Here is a 19,562-nt window from a genome sequence, read left to right as displayed (position 1 = left end):
TAGTCATAGAACACATGGACGAAGAATCACTGTTCAACTACGATATTTCTACATCAAATAATCATACCTTAGCAACCATCAACTTTTTATTGCCTTTATTGGTTGTTAAGTCCCACAATGCATCACCAGCTTCCACTGTCCAACCATCACCTTCTGATGGAGTGATGCACCATAATTTACATGCAATGGCTTGAAATGGCAGCTGTACAATAAGAATCAACAAATTAAATATTAAATGCAGATATTTGCATTTTTTGATTTTACATGTCTAACCATACAGCAAACAACACAGCAGCCTTGGTGTGTGAGCTTTAAAGCATACAGTCAGCATGTATAAGAAACTGTCATAAAGTACTTGTGTGCATATACATGACAGGCATTGCCACTGTCATTACATAACGGGAAATAATCACAGTATTCTGTCCTTGTTGATGAGAAATGTTATTCATGCCAAAAATAAGGTAATATGGACAAAAGCATAGTTAGTAATTGAGAGCAATTAATTGGCTGGTCTAGCATCAACAGAAATTAAAATCAAAATCACAAGCCATGCATGGCACAGTCTCCTTTAGTTAACAAATCTAACTTGTATGATTTTGTTTATAGTGACATAGTACAATACTTGTCCATATTGAGAGATATTGCGCTGGAAAATCATTAATTAAAACAAAATGGCCACCGGTCGGTTATTTTGAATTGGATCGTAAAACCTATACATCTGTATATCAATGAAATGATGTATAATGAATAAATACAATTTGAACATAACCAGTCAAAGCATCCAAGAGACATGGCTCTCAAACAGCATTCATTAAAACAATATGGCCATCAGTCAGCCATTTTTAATCCGATCTGAAAAACAAAATGATGTGTATCAAGGTCTCATAATGTCCAATGTATAAACCAAGTTTGAACAAAATCCATCTGTAAATAGCCCAGAAATGCTTGATTTTGATGATTTTACAGTACAAAAATGGCTGACATTCCATCAGATCATGAAATAAATTAATGTGCATATGTATAATAATATGTATGATGTATGTGTGAAGTTTGAATGTAATCGGTCCAGGCATGTCTAAGATGTAGGACAGTATGCAAGCACAGATGCATGGATACACAGGGGTTGATCAATTCATAAATCCCTGTTTTTGGACTGTGTCAGAGACTAAAAATATATGGTCAGAAATTAAACAGGATATGCTATTCATGCATTTTTTGTATCCAAACTGGATTTCTGGATTGCTCATGTACAAATATAGAAGAATGGTCAAAAAGTAAGATTGCAGGGAGTCAACTGTCTTTGATCCAATTGTGAAACTAATTGTCATGGTCATGTATCCTAACATGTACTTGAAGAGAAGAAAAAACATGATACATTTTGAAAAAACAAGATGGCTGCCAATTGGTCGATTTGGATTTGAACCCAAAACAAATCATGATGGATATGTATTTCAACATGAATGTTTGTATCAAATTTGAACGAAAACCGACAAAACAAATCATGAACAAATCAAGCAAAATGGCAACCAGACGACCATCTTTGTTCTGATTATGACACAAACTGACATGGACATGTATGAATGATATGATCTCTAAGCCTTGGAGATATAGTAGTATGGTCAAAAGAAAAGATGGCCGCCAGTCATCCATCTTTGATCGATTGTGAAACAAATTATCATAAACATGTAATCTAAAATGTAAAATTTATACAACAAATTTGAATGAAAATGACAAAGCATGCACAAGATACGATATTTTCAAAAAACAAAATGGCTGTCACTCAGTACGAGGCACATGCAAAGAATGACCAAATTATAAGTCCCTGACTAATAAACAAAGACTGGTTAATAAAACTAAACAGATGACACTCAAGTATTCTTTCAAATAAAGTGAAATAAAGATTACCAGTACCTTCAAAAGTTCATCAGTGATTTGCATTATATGATTTCTAGGTACTGTTTCTTTATCTCCATAGTCTACTGAGTACACATTAAACTGTCCATTATCACATCTAGAGATTATCATTCCTCGACACCATCTGTGAAAAACATGTACAAGAAGAAATGTGAACCAAATAAATTAAAATGCATAAAACAATGATGCCTTAAACTTCAGAATACTAATAAACAGACTGGCAATGAAGGTATTTCTTTTGATCTAACGCGTGTCGCAGGCTTACTTTTGCAATAACGTTTTAATCTTATAAACTTGGGGAGATAAGAAAATGCCTACAAAGTCACGCGTTAACACACAACTTCGCAAAAAACTGCGGTGTTTCAACAGGAAGTGACGCGAAAGGACAGACCAAGGTTTCATATTTTCCATACAATAGTGATTATGGCGATAAAAATAAAACAGAAAGTATAAAATAGCAGTGGAAATAAATCACGTGGAAGTAAGTAAAATGAGTGTTATCTCAACGTGACGCTGCTATACACACATGTACAAAATCAAAACATTGCGTAAGTACCATTTCAAGATCATTATATTAATTTTGCCTCGATTTAGTTGACTGGTACAGTTTTTGTCCTGATGTATCCTATTTTCAAAAGCTTTTTAATACACGATCGGCAAAACATAATAACATAAAAACAGCTTTGTAGTAAACATGGTGACAAGAACTATCCTAGAAAAATGGAATAACTATTGGAAAGAATTGTCATGTTATGGAAAATGTCATTCCTTTTTCTTCATTAAACATTCAAGAACATTACTATACAGATAGTCTATACATTCAAATAATCTTTACTTTCTTAAAATACGGTCAATTTTGGCTAAAAAATATATTATTTGGCAACTCAATGTAAAACTCTCACTCTGGGTGATCTGATCTGAACAGAACTGAAATGCATGCGAAACCAAAGTTTCCCTATTTGTGTACTCGCCATTAGGCAAAATTCGGCAAAATTTAATGAAGCAATTACAGAAAAATATATAAAAATGTAAAATTGATACTAATGTTCTGGGAACAAAAGAGAAAATTGTGATGAAAAGGTTGAATATCAATTTTTCAAAAAACTTAGGCTCAATACCATACATATCCTTCCAACCATATGAATAATGTTAATATGAAAACCAAATTAAGAAATAAGATTTATTTGTATATACAGTTATGCATATGTATGTTAACATACCTGTTATCCTGTACAAACTTAGCCAGACAAAGTCTACCTACACTACACTGGTTATCTGTTAGTGGTAGCATATTATTCATTGAATTAATAATATCCATCATGTCTTCCAATCTGAGAAAAAAATATCAATAGTATAAAACTAAGAAATTAAAAGACTGATGAGAAATATAAGCAGGGAGTTTGACAACTGTAAATAATACAAACACCATATAAGCAAACAAACAGTGAATCAGTAAACTGAACAAACTACCGGTACTCGTTTAGAGATATTGTACTTACCTGCTAACATTGTCTCTAAGTTGTACATAGAATAGCGACGGTGTATCAACATATGTAACACAGACATCACAGTATTCATCATCTGGCATGCAAGCAGTCTGTATTACACTGAGAAACGAACAGTAATAATACTTTAAAATAATTTATTTTAACTGGAATTAATTTTCACTGAAAAGACTTTTTGGGTGTTTTGTATGGAATTTATTGTCACTGAGTTGAATGTAAAATATAAAAGGTATATTCACTGGATTTTATTTTCACTGAATCGTTCCTTCAGCAAAAACAGCGAAAATTAATTCCAAGCAAAAATAAAGAATTAGATGCAAAATGTATAAATTTATGAACAAAACAAATTGCACTACATGCAGCTACCATGTGCCTGTTTTCAGATATGGGTTAAGAACAGATACTACAACAGTAAGCAGAAATAACATTAATATTGCATGTAATAGTTTTTTAAATTTTTATTATTTCTCGTACCCTATTGGTGCTTATCTAAATCTTGACTTCATTACTTACTATTCCTCAGAAGCCACTTCATCACTGTCACTGCTGTCATCATCATCATCATCATCAGTACTATCTATTTCAGCCTCTGTTTCATACTCGCATATTGGTATCTGTCCCTTACATAGAGCACTCAGTGTCACCACATGCTACACAATAGAAACACTTAGAGTTTAATAACACTCTCACCAAATTGTCAACTCTCATCACAACACATGTATATCTATGGGTCCCAATCATAATATATTTGAATATTTAATGCAATTTTTGGTTTATATGCGTTTTCTATTACAGATACACTTCTACCAATTCGAAATCCACACAAGTTCATCTGACACTGCACAAGATATCAATACTTGAAGCTGTATACACTTACATTGATAAATTTGTAGTATACCGCTTCATGACCTCAGTATTTGGTTTGCATTTCAGTGGCTGTGTTTCTCACAATTATTTCAACGAGTCATTTTTCAGTGATTAGATTCATGCACCTTACCTCAGGATTTTGTCTCGCAAATGCATTTTTCAATAATTCCATTCTGATATTAGTAGCATTGGTGACAATATGGAGGGCATCCAGTTTACATCTTTCAATGAGAGGATCCAGCCACAACGTCTTGCCCATACTTAATGAAATGACATAATAATATGTGGTTATCACTGCACAAAGGGAATATGCCGATTGTATTAACAGACATGTAGCATATATTATTGCGACCCCCCCCCCCCCATACTGGAGTATTCCCATGATAACCTTTATATAAATTCATCCCTGCTTTTATAGTGATATAATTTAAACATTTTGTGTTGTGCAAACGTTTCTGTTTCATCACATGTTCTAATGTTAACAAAGCAAAGTGTTCAAATGCTCAATGTTTGTGATGTCATTTACTACAAATAAGGAACAATTGGAATGAAAATATAAGTGTAGTTACATTTTGGAAAGAATACAGAAATATGAGAATAATAAAAACTATTCAAAGTTATAAAGTGCAGAAATGCATTTATTAGGCAAGTATGGTTGAGAAATTGATAAAATAACAAATTCTATTTTAAAAACATACCAGAGAACTATCTTGCCATCTAGTATTTTCCCATTGATTTTCTCATAGACGTGATATGATGCCTAGAAAAGAAATATTATATGTTGCAAGTTGGCAAAAACTCAACACTTGCGTGCTAAAACAGTGCATGTTTGATGTGGTCCCCATATAACACATGGCAACATATATACACACCTGCTAGTTCAATGTGTTGTTTACTTACACACAATTTAAAAGCACCTAGATAAAATAGACATGATTTATAAAGAAGTCACCTAACCTGTACTGTCCAATCTGTATCTTTGTCTAATGGCTTCACTCTACAGGCATATACTTCAATGACCTAATTGCAGGGAAACAGTATAAATACTGAATGATGAATTGGTGAAGACAAACTAACAGACAGAATGACAACTATAAGTGAAGGTTTTTAGACATTTATCAAGGCCCATGATGTTCTACATTCAATACAAAGCTCTCAGATACTATAAACAACTAAAATCCATTGATGAAAACAACATAGCATATTATGCACTTAAAGAGATGGAGAATACAGTGTTGAAAAACAGTTGGTTATCAAAACTACATGATTTGAAAAAAACGTACAACAAACCTGTTGACATACAAACAACAAAACAGCACTTTCAAGAATTGTGTAAGGAACACTATACAAATACATGGATGTCTAACATGAACAGTACTGATTCAAAACTAAGGACTTTTAAATTATTCAAAAATAACATCCAACAGGAAACCTATTTACAAAAACTCAATGACAGAAAAGCAATAGGGACACTTGCAAGATTTAGAATGAGTGGCCACAAACTGAAAATTGAAACTGGTCGTCATCAAAAACCTAAAATACCGCTACAAAGCAGAATTTGTCAAAACTGTCTCAAAATTGAAGATGAACAACATTTCACAACAGAATACTGGAATGATTGTTTAATATGTGTTTGAAAGTTTCAGAATTCTTCAGTTCACAGGCAGAAGCTCCCCTTTAAACTCATCAATTCAAAAGTGAGAGCAGCAATTATAAACTACAAAATAAATCCTGTACACAAATAATTTATATGAATACAAACCTGGGATGGTATTTTCTGAAACTGCTTCGGTAGAACTAACAGCTGGTCCATTTCAACTGTTGCACTGGTTCCTTCATCAATGTAATGTACCTATAAGACAATAATATTGCAGCATTCAAAACATCTTTTTTGCAAATCAAAATATTCTGTGTCTGTTTATAAGAACCAACACTCAAAGTACAAAACGAACAAACAAGTCATAGCGAGAATTTACTGTTAACAATGCAGAAATGTTTCTTAAACATTGAAAATCATAAATATGTATAAATGAAGCAACTTTTAACAATAACTAACTAAAATAATCAACAAGTCATTGAAAATGACACACTCCCCGTTAAATTAAGTTTTTGTGCTCGTCATATTAAAGTGGAGGGGTTGTCGCGAGCGTGTCCTTGAAACTTAAGTTCCAAGTGGCGTATACAGCAGATTGTTTATTTACATCAAATCACGTGTTCCATGTAGTAGTAATATGGCCAAAAATAAAAACAGCCATTATTCGGCCATCTTTGATCTGATTATGAAACACACTAATATATATGATCATGGAACTATAAACCCCAGGAAGAACAACGAAACTAAGAGGATTAAAAAAACCTTTGTCTTAGTTTATCCTACAGTGCTTTCGCTTTTGTTTTCACAACATTAGTCATACTCCATGTTAGTTGCCGTCGATACGCCCGTATCAACCGCTTTGCTGGAAACGGAAAACTTGAAAAAAAAATATCTGCGCAGTAAAATATTTCGTTCACTACGCATGCGCAAACAAGTCGGTCTGCAGGGTGACCTTCAGTGTACCGGAAATCATGCAACGGGTCGAAGTTCTAGCGAGTTTTCATAATTTTCAATGTCGTTTTTAGACTACTTCTTGTTTTTTTCAACCCTCGAAAAAATAAGGTTGCGAAAGTTTGCGAAACATGGGGTTTGGTATGCTGTTTGTTGTCGACTCCGAAAATGACCGATAGTTGGAGATAAACGTTCATTTGCGTAAATCGGCTTATTTTTTAATGCGACGAAATAAACAGTCAAAATAAACATTCGACATCGCGGCAACTATCATAGTTCAAACGAAACAAAGTGGTTGTTCTTCCTGGGGTTTATAGTTCCATGATATGATGTATGTGCCAAATACAAATGAAAATGGTACATTAATTGTGGAAATATAGTAGTAAGGCCAAAAAGTCAGATGGCTGTCAATCGACCATCCTTGACCAGATTTTGAAACAAATTGTCATGGACATGCATCCTAACATGTATAAAGTACATGTATGTGCCAAATTTGAATGAAAACTGACAGAGCACGTCCAAGATAATGCATAAAAAAAAGAAGATGCCTGCCAGTCGACCATCTTTGATCCAATTGCGAAATAAATCGTCATGGACATGTATCATAACATGTATAATCTATGTACCAAGTTTGAATGACAACTGACAAAGCATGTCCAAAATACAACATTTTCAAAAAACAAGATGGCTGAATCGCTAAACCACTGCATGTACATATGTCCCACATAAGGTACTAGGCACATGCAAAGAATGAACAGAATCGGTCCACAGAATTCTGAAATATGACTCTGAACAGACTGACGCACGGATGGATGGACACACGGACGGACGGATGGACAGACTCAGGAACTCACGGACGGTCGGGGACATATATCCTAACATGTATGATCTATGTACTAAATTTGAATGAAAACTGACATAGCATGTTCAAAATACGGCATTTTCAAAAAACAAGATGGCTGCCAGTCGGCCATTTTGAATCAAATCGCTAAACCACTGCATGTGCATATGTCCCACATAAAGTACTAGGCACATGCAAAGAATGAACGGAATCGGTCCAAAGGATTCTGAGATATGACTCCGGACGGACGCACGCACGGACCACAGAGACGAATTATAAGTCCCCGTTTTCGGACTTCGTCCAAACGGGGACTAATTACCAATCATTAAGACCATCCAATGCAATAAATAATAAAGTTTAAAAAGAACTCCCGTGTGCTGAGAATATTGAAGACACATTAAAAGTAAGTCATAATTTAAGATTTGCTTTTCAAACAATAAACTATTTGCTTTTCAAACAAGAAGCTTGGCAACTACCGTATTTGAGATGCATAACATGAAAAAAAACCATTATCAAAATTTATAATACATACAGAAAATACATTCAATTTTTCATCCATGGTTTTAGTCTAATTAGTTCCAGAGCACCACTGCGATGAATTCAATCTGATTTTTTTTAGATGTCAGAAATGGGCTAACAATATATAATCAATATGCATATTTATCAACATTAAACTAATCATGTCTGTGGATTACCTCAATGAACCAAATGAATTATTATACAAATTAAATAATTATTATGCATAGATTTAGGTCTGTATATTGTTTCAGGGCACACATGTACAAAGTTTCATTATAATGTGATGATTAATGTATGGATTTCAACCAAATCTGCGCATTAGCCCTGAGCATCTATAAACCAAGTTTCATTAAAAACCAACATACTGTTCTTGAGATATCAGTGGAACGGACGGACGGACAGACAGACAGATGGACGGACGGACAGACAGACAGACAGACAGACAGACAGACACACACACACACATACACAGACAGGGTAACCACGAAGACTCCCATTGTGTGCTTCGCACACGGACGTAAAAAATTCAAGCAGACATTTTTATTTATTTATTTATCTGTACATAACTTAACAAGTGTATACTTCAGACATCAGATCAAAGTTAGATTGAAATCAGCCTAGTCTTCTTTGAGGAAACCGACTGTTCACAGTAAAGTATAAGTATTCAATAATTTTTAATAATTAATTTTTTTTTAGCAAGTCCAACAATTGTGCTGGGTGCTGTATACACAGTGAAAGGTTGTAAACTAAAAAAAACAAAAGAACTGCACAACATAATTCAATCAATCAGTAGACATATGCCAACTGAAAAGTAGATCATTTTTTAAAACAATTCCTACCTCCACATCATCGCAGTTGTCTTCATTTTTGACTGCAGTCACTATGACTCTTTGAAATGTATGTTTTCTCTTGTCTTCGATAGCATACATACTATTAACAAACACAGTGGATACCACTATCTTACGACTTGAAGTGCCATACCACAGCGTAAGCTTTATCAATAATTGTACATACTGAGATGCGATGCTGTCCTCACTTGGACTGTTCTCAGTCTCTCTGTATTCTAGTACTCTGGCATAGAAATGAGTGGCGTCTACGACATGTGTAATCAACACCTAACATTTGCAGAGGAGTAATGTATACATAAAGGCTAAATGAAAAGTTGATGTTAACAAGTTATAATCTGTACTGTATGGGTCTACGTTAGAACTTTTAGATAGTTATGCTGATGCATTCTATCCTTAATGAGAATTTTATGTGTTGTGGATTATATCACATAATGTCTGTCATAAACCAGTTCATATGAGAGAAAAAGTTCTTCATGTGTACACAGGTGCAGTGACTGGTTGACCAGAACCATCAGTTAGCTGGTGCTGTTATAGAGCTAGCAAGTGCTGATCCATGTATGCTATTTTTTGCTGAGCATGATCATACTGATTTGTGAAAATGTTATCTAGTATGTCAGTCTTATGGCTTACACATACAATAGATGCAATGCTAAACTCCCACATGATAAATCACACAGGACTGTACATGCACAACAGTTTTCACCGACATGTTCAACATGTAGTTCTCCCCCTCTGTTCATATTCATAAATAATACTTATGACTTAAGGTGACTTGTATTCAAAATACATTGCTAACAATCACATTTGAAATATGTACCTTGACATATCCTTTCACTGGAAGTTTTGGAGCTTCTAAATCAGCAAAAACTTTGTGTCTAGAGTTACACAAAACACCATCTCTAGAAAACAAATATTTGTACATTGGTAAATATATTTCATTGGAATATTACAGGTTTATCTTGCACTATAGATCAGACAGCTTGTTCACACAGATTACAAAACAAAAACTCACCTGCAAAACCCATATGCTTTCAACTGTGCACAAATATCTTGATCTTTCTTCTCTTGTTCTCTCATCTGTTGTACACAAGTTGACATTTAAATGTAAGACATCATATGTTATATGTCTGTGAAGTGAAATCATCTAATATGGCTGCTGTGCCAAGTAAGCAAATGAAGTCATTTAATACATCACACACCATATGTAATGTGTATGGAGAGCCCAATCAAATATGGTTGCCATGCTAAGTGATCCTTCATGGTCAAATGATTAGTCATGTAATACAACATATATTACATGCATGGAGAGTATAACCCAATATGCCTGGGCCACCATGTCATGTGACCAATCAATGAAGACATATAACACATCAAACACAACCGGTATATACAATGTTAAAGGAGAACTAATAGAGCTTATTTTGGTGTTTGTATTTATCAAGTTATGTATATTGATTATAAATTTGAAAAAAAAAAATTAAAAAATGATTATCTTCAGAGTTATGATAAACCTGCGAAGGACTTCCGTTTGCGCCATCTTGCCATAAAAAAACGCCCCCATGAGGTATAAACAGGTAAGGTAACAAAGCATGATGACGAATCAGTATCTGATTAAATATAAGCAACTTAGGGAGCCATAGTTGGCTGGACTGGTGAATTGACTTCTAGTCTAGGTTGTTTCGACTTTTACGTTAATGTTATTTACAAGCATATCAACATACAAACATTATGGATGTGCGATTGATCGAGACAGGCATTTTGTTTTGATTTTTGTCTAACTGTCTAATAAATACTGTTTCCAGTACTGCACTGTGCGGCGTGCAAATTATTCAAAGTATGGATGCTGGAGTATGCAATCTTGAGTTCGTAGGGTGGTGGTGGAAACATTTTCGTCCATGTATTCATGGGACTGCACTGGCAAATCATAGGAAAAGTGTCACAGGAACACCAAGCAGATTGTTCACAGACTTCCGTGTAATTTGAAATAAAACTATCATCCGAACAAGGGGCATCGTCGACGATATAACTCTCATCACTCACACTGGACTGATCTGAATCTTCACAGTATACCGTACTTCCCTGATCATAAGCCCGGAGGCATCAACACGTAAGGGAAAAGTAAGGGATGAGCTTGTACTCGAGGACCAACTCAGAAAAAATGATTTTGTTTTGGGGTTAAACACTGTAACCATCTTGCAAACAACGAAATATTATCCAAAAAAATTATTTGTTCACCACGCCAGGCTCGGAAAAATAATACTTATTTTTAAAAAAAAAAGCGTCATTGATTTGAACGACACTTACAACGAAGAAACAAACAAGTTCATAAAAAACACATACATTTTATTACAATACGATTTACATACCGTCTGAATTTACGGTGAAATAATGGGTAGGGTCTGTGAGGAAACAGTGGACGAAGGCATTTATCAATATCTTTGTTTTGGTATGTTTTCGATCGTACGCAAACTCACGACGCAAGGCAATATTCCACCATGAGGTTTTTCAGCACGATTTGACCTGGAACAACTTTGACATAACAGGTCATGTCTTTCATTAACCAATCAAAATGATGTGTCGTAATGATGAAATTTTACGATTATTGACGATGATTTTTTAACGCATTGCGTAAGTGAATTACCGCAATGTTAAAATGCAATCTGTAGCACTGATTGCAACGAAAAAACGATGATTTTTTCCCTAAAAACTGGCGATTTGCAATTTCCAAAATATAAACGACGGTTAATAGTAACCGTGGGTAAACTGAGTGTGGAGGAAGAATTTAAGCACCTTTCTCGGTCGCCAACATGTCTCATTGTTCAAACCTTAGGTCTTTCATGGTAGTCTCAAAGTAAACCATGCCCAATATCCAGGTACACGCCTTGACGATCACATTTTTGGCTTTTCGAAAGCTACTACTCAAAGAAATATGGATTACTCCAGAATTGTAACACCGGGGTTCATATTGAGTAAATGACAGAATAGAAAGGATGCGAACCACTCTGAATTTAATGCAAGTTTTCTCATAAAACTAAAAGCATGAACCAAACTAACATGCCAATCACGATTATTATGAAATAAAACACAGTAAAACGCCCAGTAAAAACACTCTGGGCTTATAATCGTGAATGCTCTCAACTCGATAAATACCAAGTAAAAATATAGGAATGGGCTTCATACTCGGGAGGGGCTTACGATCGGGGAAGTACGGTACTTTAACGTAATTGGGCTTTCACTCTCAGAATACTGTGGTTCAAACGCATAAGGCTCTAACCCAAGTTATAAAAAGCACATTGTGCATATAAAAGTTGAGTTTATATAGTAGTATACAATGCTTGGCAGCATGAACGGCTATGTACAATGGCGTATACGAATGCGATCAGATACTAAAACGTCATAGCTTTGAAAAGTACCGGATGTTAAATATGTTCGTTCGTTATTTATTCCCTCCATGAATGGCCTCCATGGTGTTTAATTGCAAGCACTTCAAATGCCTATCCAAGCTACAGTTATAATTAAAACAAAATTGAACCACTGCAATATTATTTCGAATACAGTTTAGAATATACACAACTATAAATTAAGACCGCATTTAGGTTCGCTTTAATCATGGTCAATACATTACAACGTTTATTATATGCAATACATAGGGAGAGAAGAATGAAATATACGTGACCAATGTGAGAGTGAAATAGTTAATATAAATATCTAGTGTCTATTATTACATATGTACTGCAGTTTATTTTGATTCGTCCCTGAAATCAAAATCGGTATTTCCACAACCCATATGCAAATGAGGTCTGAGAGCAAACAAAGTAGTCCTTTCAGGAGTACAGTTTTTTGGAATAAACAATATTTAGAAGTACGATATTTTCCCCTTGGGGTACATGAATATACTTGCCGAGTGAAATGAAATTTGAACAATAGTAATGGTACTTTTAGACAGTCACTTATTTTGGCCCAAACTAATTTGCATATCACCCATGCAATAATGTTTTCGGTATTTTCACGGTCTATATGCAAATGAACATGGTATTTTCATTGGCTACCGAACTATTTTTATTTTGTAAACACATTTTCGTCTGCTATTTTTATCCAGTTCAAATCGTCCAACAACATTTTTGGCATGTCAGGTGTACATCACATGGAATACTACGATTGGGAGAACTTAATGTATATTGACCACCTGGAAACTGAGTTTTATGAACCTTGAAGGGCTCTCAGAAGATCCACCAGCAGTAAAATCAGCGATTACTATGCAGCCATCAACATCGAGATACCAGGTTTCTGCTGGTGACGTTGCGGCGTTACTCAGTTCCAAATAAAAATTACCAACGCCAAAAGAGCAACATTTTAACCGGTAATCAAGACTCAGTCAATCCACGACCAGCAAGCAACATCACACACGAAGTTGTAGCGTGCAGCTAAGCGACAACCGCTGTCGACAAAAGTCATGCCATCTGTGGAGTACCGCAGTTGCACGGCATGTTTGCCAATGCACAGTTCTGTGGCGGAACTTTTAACTTCAACATAAACTGTGTATCATAGTCGTCCAGTTCAAGTTCTGGTTCTGCCGTGGTCCCAACTAAACGTCAACGAGTTATTTATTCGGACAGTGACTCAGATTAGACGTCTGATTATTTTAATTTCAAACAAACAGTGACTCGCGTTCTACACTGACACGCGCTGCTAGGGTGTAACATATATATTGGAACATATTAATGGGCAATGGGATTCCCCGACCTAAATTCCATCCCGGTTTGCACGTTCTTTCTTTAATACGAAATAATCAAGTATGGAACATATGTAATAATAACAGAACCCCACACCCTCCCCGTGGCTTTCGTTGCCTATGGAAGTTATTTTCACTCGAGATGCGGTGTATTCTGCTGTACTTTCACTCGCTTCGCTCGTGAAAGTACGGCCGCAGGATACACCGCATCACTCATGAAAATAACTTCCATACGCAACGAAAGCCACGGGGAGGGTGTGGGGTTCTGTCATAGTATAAATCAGTAAGAAGCAACTTTGTCTACTCTCATTAAACTGTGTTTAACTAATTTATCATGTGGAAAGAATATTTTTGTAAATTTCAACCTAATGTGGCAGCTATTCTGGAACCAAAAATCAGGCATTTACTTTTGCCAGAAATTAGAGTGATACCTACAGGTAAATATATTGTATGATGAATAATTAAACTAGCCACATAATGGGTAAATTTAGTTAGTTATGAGCACTAATTTTACCTCGATTGCTTGATGGAGTACATCTTCTAATTGCTTTGGTATGCACTGTTTATCACCAATCCTATTCAGTAAATATACCAGTGAAGGTATATGCCTATCACATGTCTCAGTAACAAAAAGTAAAGACATGCATGGGTTGTCCAGTTCAGCATTCTGAAAATAAAAGAAGCTTAGATACAAACAACACACTAATATAATCCATCACATCTCTTGCATATTTACTAAAATCAGAAAGTTAAACTTATTGTCACAAAATTAGTAAATCTGTCAGGCTCCACCCAAGGTGTTGACATATGAAATATCAAAGTAATTTTGCAAGCCATTTTAAAGTAGTTGTTGAAAATATCTATTTTTACAAAAAATATATTCACTGAAATAACAGAATTGAATTTATTGTCACAAAATGAGGTCCATGCACCCAAGGTACATATATACCAAGTATCGAAGCAACCAGACTTGCCATTTTTGACGCAGACAGACCAGGATGTTGATGAAGGAGGTGATACATATACTAGAGCACATACCGGTAACACCAAGTATAACAATCATGGATGAAGTATACACTCACTTTTCTGTGACATTCTCCATAATTGTCTGCCATGCAACCCAGTCTATTACCAAACTTGTATTTATTAGGTGGGAAATCAAAGTGGATAATACAGTTTGCATCTGTTATACCAAGATCAAGTATTACATCATCTGTCATCACTGTAAAAATATACAATAATGAGTAAATATATTAGACTTTGCCAAAGCTCTAAAAACTGAATCAGAATAGAAAAATGGACATATAATTATGTATTCATGTACTTGGCAAACATCTCAGACATATCTTGATAGGTTTTGTTCAAAGTTTTTATATATTACACACATGTACATATTCGCAAAGTGGGAATGAAATTTGACAAACAACTGCATCTCTACAGCTTCAATGAACAAAGACACAAATTATTTTCTGTTGTTTACATCAATATCTTCTTACCTAATATTGGATTAGAATCATCTCTGTGATTAGACTTCCATTCATGTCTAATCATTTCCATTTGATGGTCCATCAGATCGCTGTGGGCAAGTAAACTGAAATGACTGTAACTAGAAAACAACTGAAAACAAAGAGTATGCATCATTAGCTATGTGACCCAGAGTTTAGCAGAGTTGCAAACAAATTGAATAAATAACACTCAGTGCTGTATTTGTGATGCAACAGATTAAACAAGAACAACTTATCCAAAACATATTTTATAATCAGTTCTTAGGCCTTGATAGATCTCACTTGCTGTAACACACTGCATCAGACATATTTCTGACTTACTTGCTGTAAACACACTGCATCTGACATGTTTCTATCTTACTTGCTGTAAACACACTGCATCTGACATATTTCTGACTTACTTGCTGTAAACACACTGCATCTGACATGTTTCTATCTTGCTTGTTGTAAACACACTGCATCTGACATGTTTCTATCTTACTTGTTGTAAACACACTGCATCTGACATGTTTCTATCTTACTTGTTGTAAACACACTGCATCTGACATATTTCTATCTTACTTGCTGTAAACACACTGCATCAGACATATTTCTGACTTACTTGCTGTAAACACACTGCATCTGACATATTTCTGACTTACTTGCTGTAAACACACTGCATCTGACATATTTCTGACTTACTTGCTGTAAACACACTGCATCTGACATATTTCTATCTTACTTGCTGTAAACACACTGCATCTGACATATTTCTGACTTACTTGCTGTAAACACACTGCATCTGACATATTTCTGACTTACTTGCTGTAAACACACTGTATCTGACATATTTCTGACTTACTTGCTGTAAACACACTGCATCTGACATATTTCTGACTTACTTGCTGTAAACACACTGCATCTGACATATTTCTATCTTACTTGCTGTAAACACACTGCATCTGACATATTTCTGACTTACTTGCTGTAAACACACTGCATCTGACATATTTCTGACTTACTTGCTGTAAACACACTGCATCTGACATATTTCTATCTTGCTTGTTGTAAACACACTGCATCTGACATGTTTCTATCTTACTTGTTGTAAACACACTGCATCTGACATGTTTCTATCTTACTTGTTGTAAACACACTGCATCTGACATATTTCTATCTTACTTGCTGTAAACACACTGCATCAGACATATTTCTGACTTACTTGCTGTAAACACACTGCATCTGACATATTTCTGACTTACTTGCTGTAAACACACTGCATCTGACATATTTCTGACTTACTTGCTGTAAACACACTGCATCTGACATATTTCTGACTTACTTGCTGTAAACACACTGCATCTGACATATTTCTATCTTACTTGCTGTAAAAACACACTGCATCTGACATATTTCTGACTTACTTGCTGTAAACACACTGCATCTGACATATTTCTGACTTACTTGCTGTAAACACACTGCATCTGACATATTTCTGACTTACTTGCTGTAAACACACTGCATCTGACATATTTCTATCTTACTTGCTGTAAACACACTGCATCTGACATATTTCTGACTTACTTGCTGTAAACACACTGCATCTGACATATTTCTGACTTACTTGCTGTAAACACACTGCATCTGACATATTTCTGACTTACTTGCTGTAAACACACTGCATCTGACATATTTCTGACTTACTTGCTGTAAACACACTGCATCTGACATATTTCTATCTTACTTGCTGTAAACACACTGCATCTGACATATTTCTGACTTACTTGTTGTAAACACACTGCATCTGACATGTTTCTATCTTGTTGTAAACACACTGCATCTGACATATTTCTGACTTACTTGCTGTAAACACACTGCATCTGACATATTTCTGACTTACTTGCTGTAAACACACTGCATCTGACATGTTTCTATCTTACTTGTAAACACACTGCATCTGACATATTTCTGACTTACTTGCTGTAAACACACTGCATCTGACATATTTCTGACTTACTTGCTGTAAACACACTGCATCTGACATATTTCTGACTTGCTTGTTGTAAACACACTGCATCTGACATATTTCTGACTTACTTGCTGTAAACACACTGCATCTGACATGTTTCTATCTTACTTGTTGTAAACACACTGCATCTGACATATTTCTGACTTGCTTGTTGTAAACACACTGCATCTGACATGTTTCTATCTTACTTGCTGTAAACACACTGCATCTGACATATTTCTGACTTACTTGCTGTAAACACACTGCATCTGAGATATTTCTGACTTACTTGCTGTAAACACACTGCATCTGACATATTTTTGACTTGCTTGTTGTAAACACACTGCATCTGACATATTTCTGACTTACTTGCTGTAAACACACTGCATCTGACATGTTTCTATCTTGTTGTAAACACACTGCATCTGACATATTTCTGACTTACTTGCTGTAAACACACTGCATCTGACATGTTTCTATCTTACTTGCTGTAAACACACTGCATCTGACATATTTCTGACTTACTTGCTGTAAACACACTGCATCTGACATGTTTCTATCTTACTTGCTGTAAACACACTGCATCTGACATGTTTCTATCTTACTTGCTGTAAACACACTGCATCTGACATATTTCTGACTTACTTGCTGTAAACACACTGCATCTGACATATTTCTGACTTACTTGTTGTAAACACACTGCATCTGACATATTTCTGACTTACTTGCTGTAAACAAACTGCATCTGACATGTTTCTATCTTACTTGTTGTAAACACACTGCATCTGACATGTTTCTATCTTACTTGCTGTAAACACACTGCATCTGACATGTTTCTGACTTACTTGTTGTAAACACACTGCATATGACATATTTCTGACTTACTTGCTGTAAACAAACTGCATCTGACATATTTCTGACTTACTTGTTGTAAACACACTGCATCTGACATATTTCTGACTTACTTGCTGTAAACAAACTGCATCTGACATATTTCTGACTTACTTGTTGTAAACACACTGCATATGACATATTTCTGACTTACTTGTTGTAAACACACTGCATCTTACATATTTCTGACTTACTTGCTGTAAACAAACTGCATCTGACATATTTCTGACTTACTTGTTGTAAACACACTGCATCTGACATATTTCTGACTTACTTGCTGTAAACAAACTGCATCTGACATGTTTCTATCTTACTTGTTGTAAACACACTGCATCTGACATATTTCTGACTTACTTGCTGTAAACAAACTGCATCTGACATATTTCTGACTTACTTGTTGTAAACACACTGCATCTGACATGTTTCTGACTTACTTGTTGTAAACACACTGCATCTGACATATTTCTGACTTACTTGCTGTAAACACACTGCATCTGACATGTTTCTATCTTACTTGTTGTAAACACACTGCATCTGACATATTTCTGACTTGCTTGTTGTAAACACACTGCATCTGACATGTTTCTATCTTACTTGCTGTAAACACACTGCATCTGACATATTTCTGACTTACTTGCTGTAAACACACTGCATCTGAGATATTTCTGACTTACTTGCTGTAAACACACTGCATCTGACATGTTTCTATCTTGTTGTAAACACACTGCATCTGACATATTTCTGACTTACTTGCTGTAAACACACTGCATCTGACATATTTCTGACTTACTTGCTGTAAACACACTGCATCTGACATATTTCTATCTTACTTGCTGTAAACACACTGCATCTGACATATTTCTGACTTACTTGTTGTAAACACACTGCATCTGACATATTTCTGACTTACTTGCTGTAAACACACTGCATCTGACATATTTCTGACTTACTTGCTGTAAACACACTGCATCTGACATGTTTCTATCTTACTTGCTGTAAACACACTGCATCTGACATATTTCTGACTTACTTGCTGTAAACACACTGCATCTGACATGTTTCTATCTTACTTGCTGTAAACACACTGCATCTGACATGTTTCTATCTTACTTGCTGTAAACACACTGCATCTGACATATTTCTGACTTACTTGTTGTAAACACACTGCATCTGACATATTTCTGACTTACTTGCTGTAAACACACTGCATCTGACATGTTTCTATCTTACTTGCTGTAAACACACTGCATCTGACATATTTCTGACTTGTTGTAAACACACTGCATCTGACATATTTCTGACTTACTTGCTGTAAACACACTGCATCTGACATATTTCTGACTTACTTGTTGTAAACACACTGCATCTGACATATTTCTGACTTACTTGCTGTAAACAAACTGCATCT

The 19,562-nt window shown here is 35.2% G+C and overlaps 1 protein-coding gene across 1 annotated transcript in view; it reads right to left on the bottom strand.

Annotated features, from left to right (window-relative positions):
• The window catches only part of LOC102809630 (uncharacterized), a 57,777-nt gene that overhangs the window by 17,239 nt on the left and 20,976 nt on the right, over positions 1–19,562 (bottom strand). The window contains exons 17-31 of the mRNA XM_085500567.1: positions 15,268–15,388; positions 14,854–14,993; positions 14,286–14,438; positions 10,052–10,116; positions 9,857–9,938; positions 9,031–9,306; positions 6,049–6,138; positions 5,244–5,306; positions 4,985–5,046; positions 4,417–4,546; positions 3,933–4,069; positions 3,414–3,521; positions 3,135–3,245; positions 1,912–2,038; positions 68–202 (exon numbers count right to left, since the gene is read on the bottom strand). Coding sequence (XP_085356693.1) covers positions 68–202; positions 1,912–2,038; positions 3,135–3,245; positions 3,414–3,521; positions 3,933–4,069; positions 4,417–4,546; positions 4,985–5,046; positions 5,244–5,306; positions 6,049–6,138; positions 9,031–9,306; positions 9,857–9,938; positions 10,052–10,116; positions 14,286–14,438; positions 14,854–14,993; positions 15,268–15,388 — 1,800 coding nt within the window. The remainder of the gene's footprint in view (positions 1–67; positions 203–1,911; positions 2,039–3,134; positions 3,246–3,413; positions 3,522–3,932; positions 4,070–4,416; positions 4,547–4,984; positions 5,047–5,243; positions 5,307–6,048; positions 6,139–9,030; positions 9,307–9,856; positions 9,939–10,051; positions 10,117–14,285; positions 14,439–14,853; positions 14,994–15,267; positions 15,389–19,562) is intronic.

Source organism: Saccoglossus kowalevskii, chromosome 6 (assembly GCF_978046115.1).
Source record: "Saccoglossus kowalevskii chromosome 6, keSacKowa6.1, whole genome shotgun sequence".
NCBI classification, from domain to species: Eukaryota; Metazoa; Hemichordata; class Enteropneusta; family Harrimaniidae; genus Saccoglossus; species Saccoglossus kowalevskii.
The sequence above is the reverse complement of the archived record's forward strand: the minus strand, read 5'-3'. Positions and strand labels throughout refer to the sequence as shown.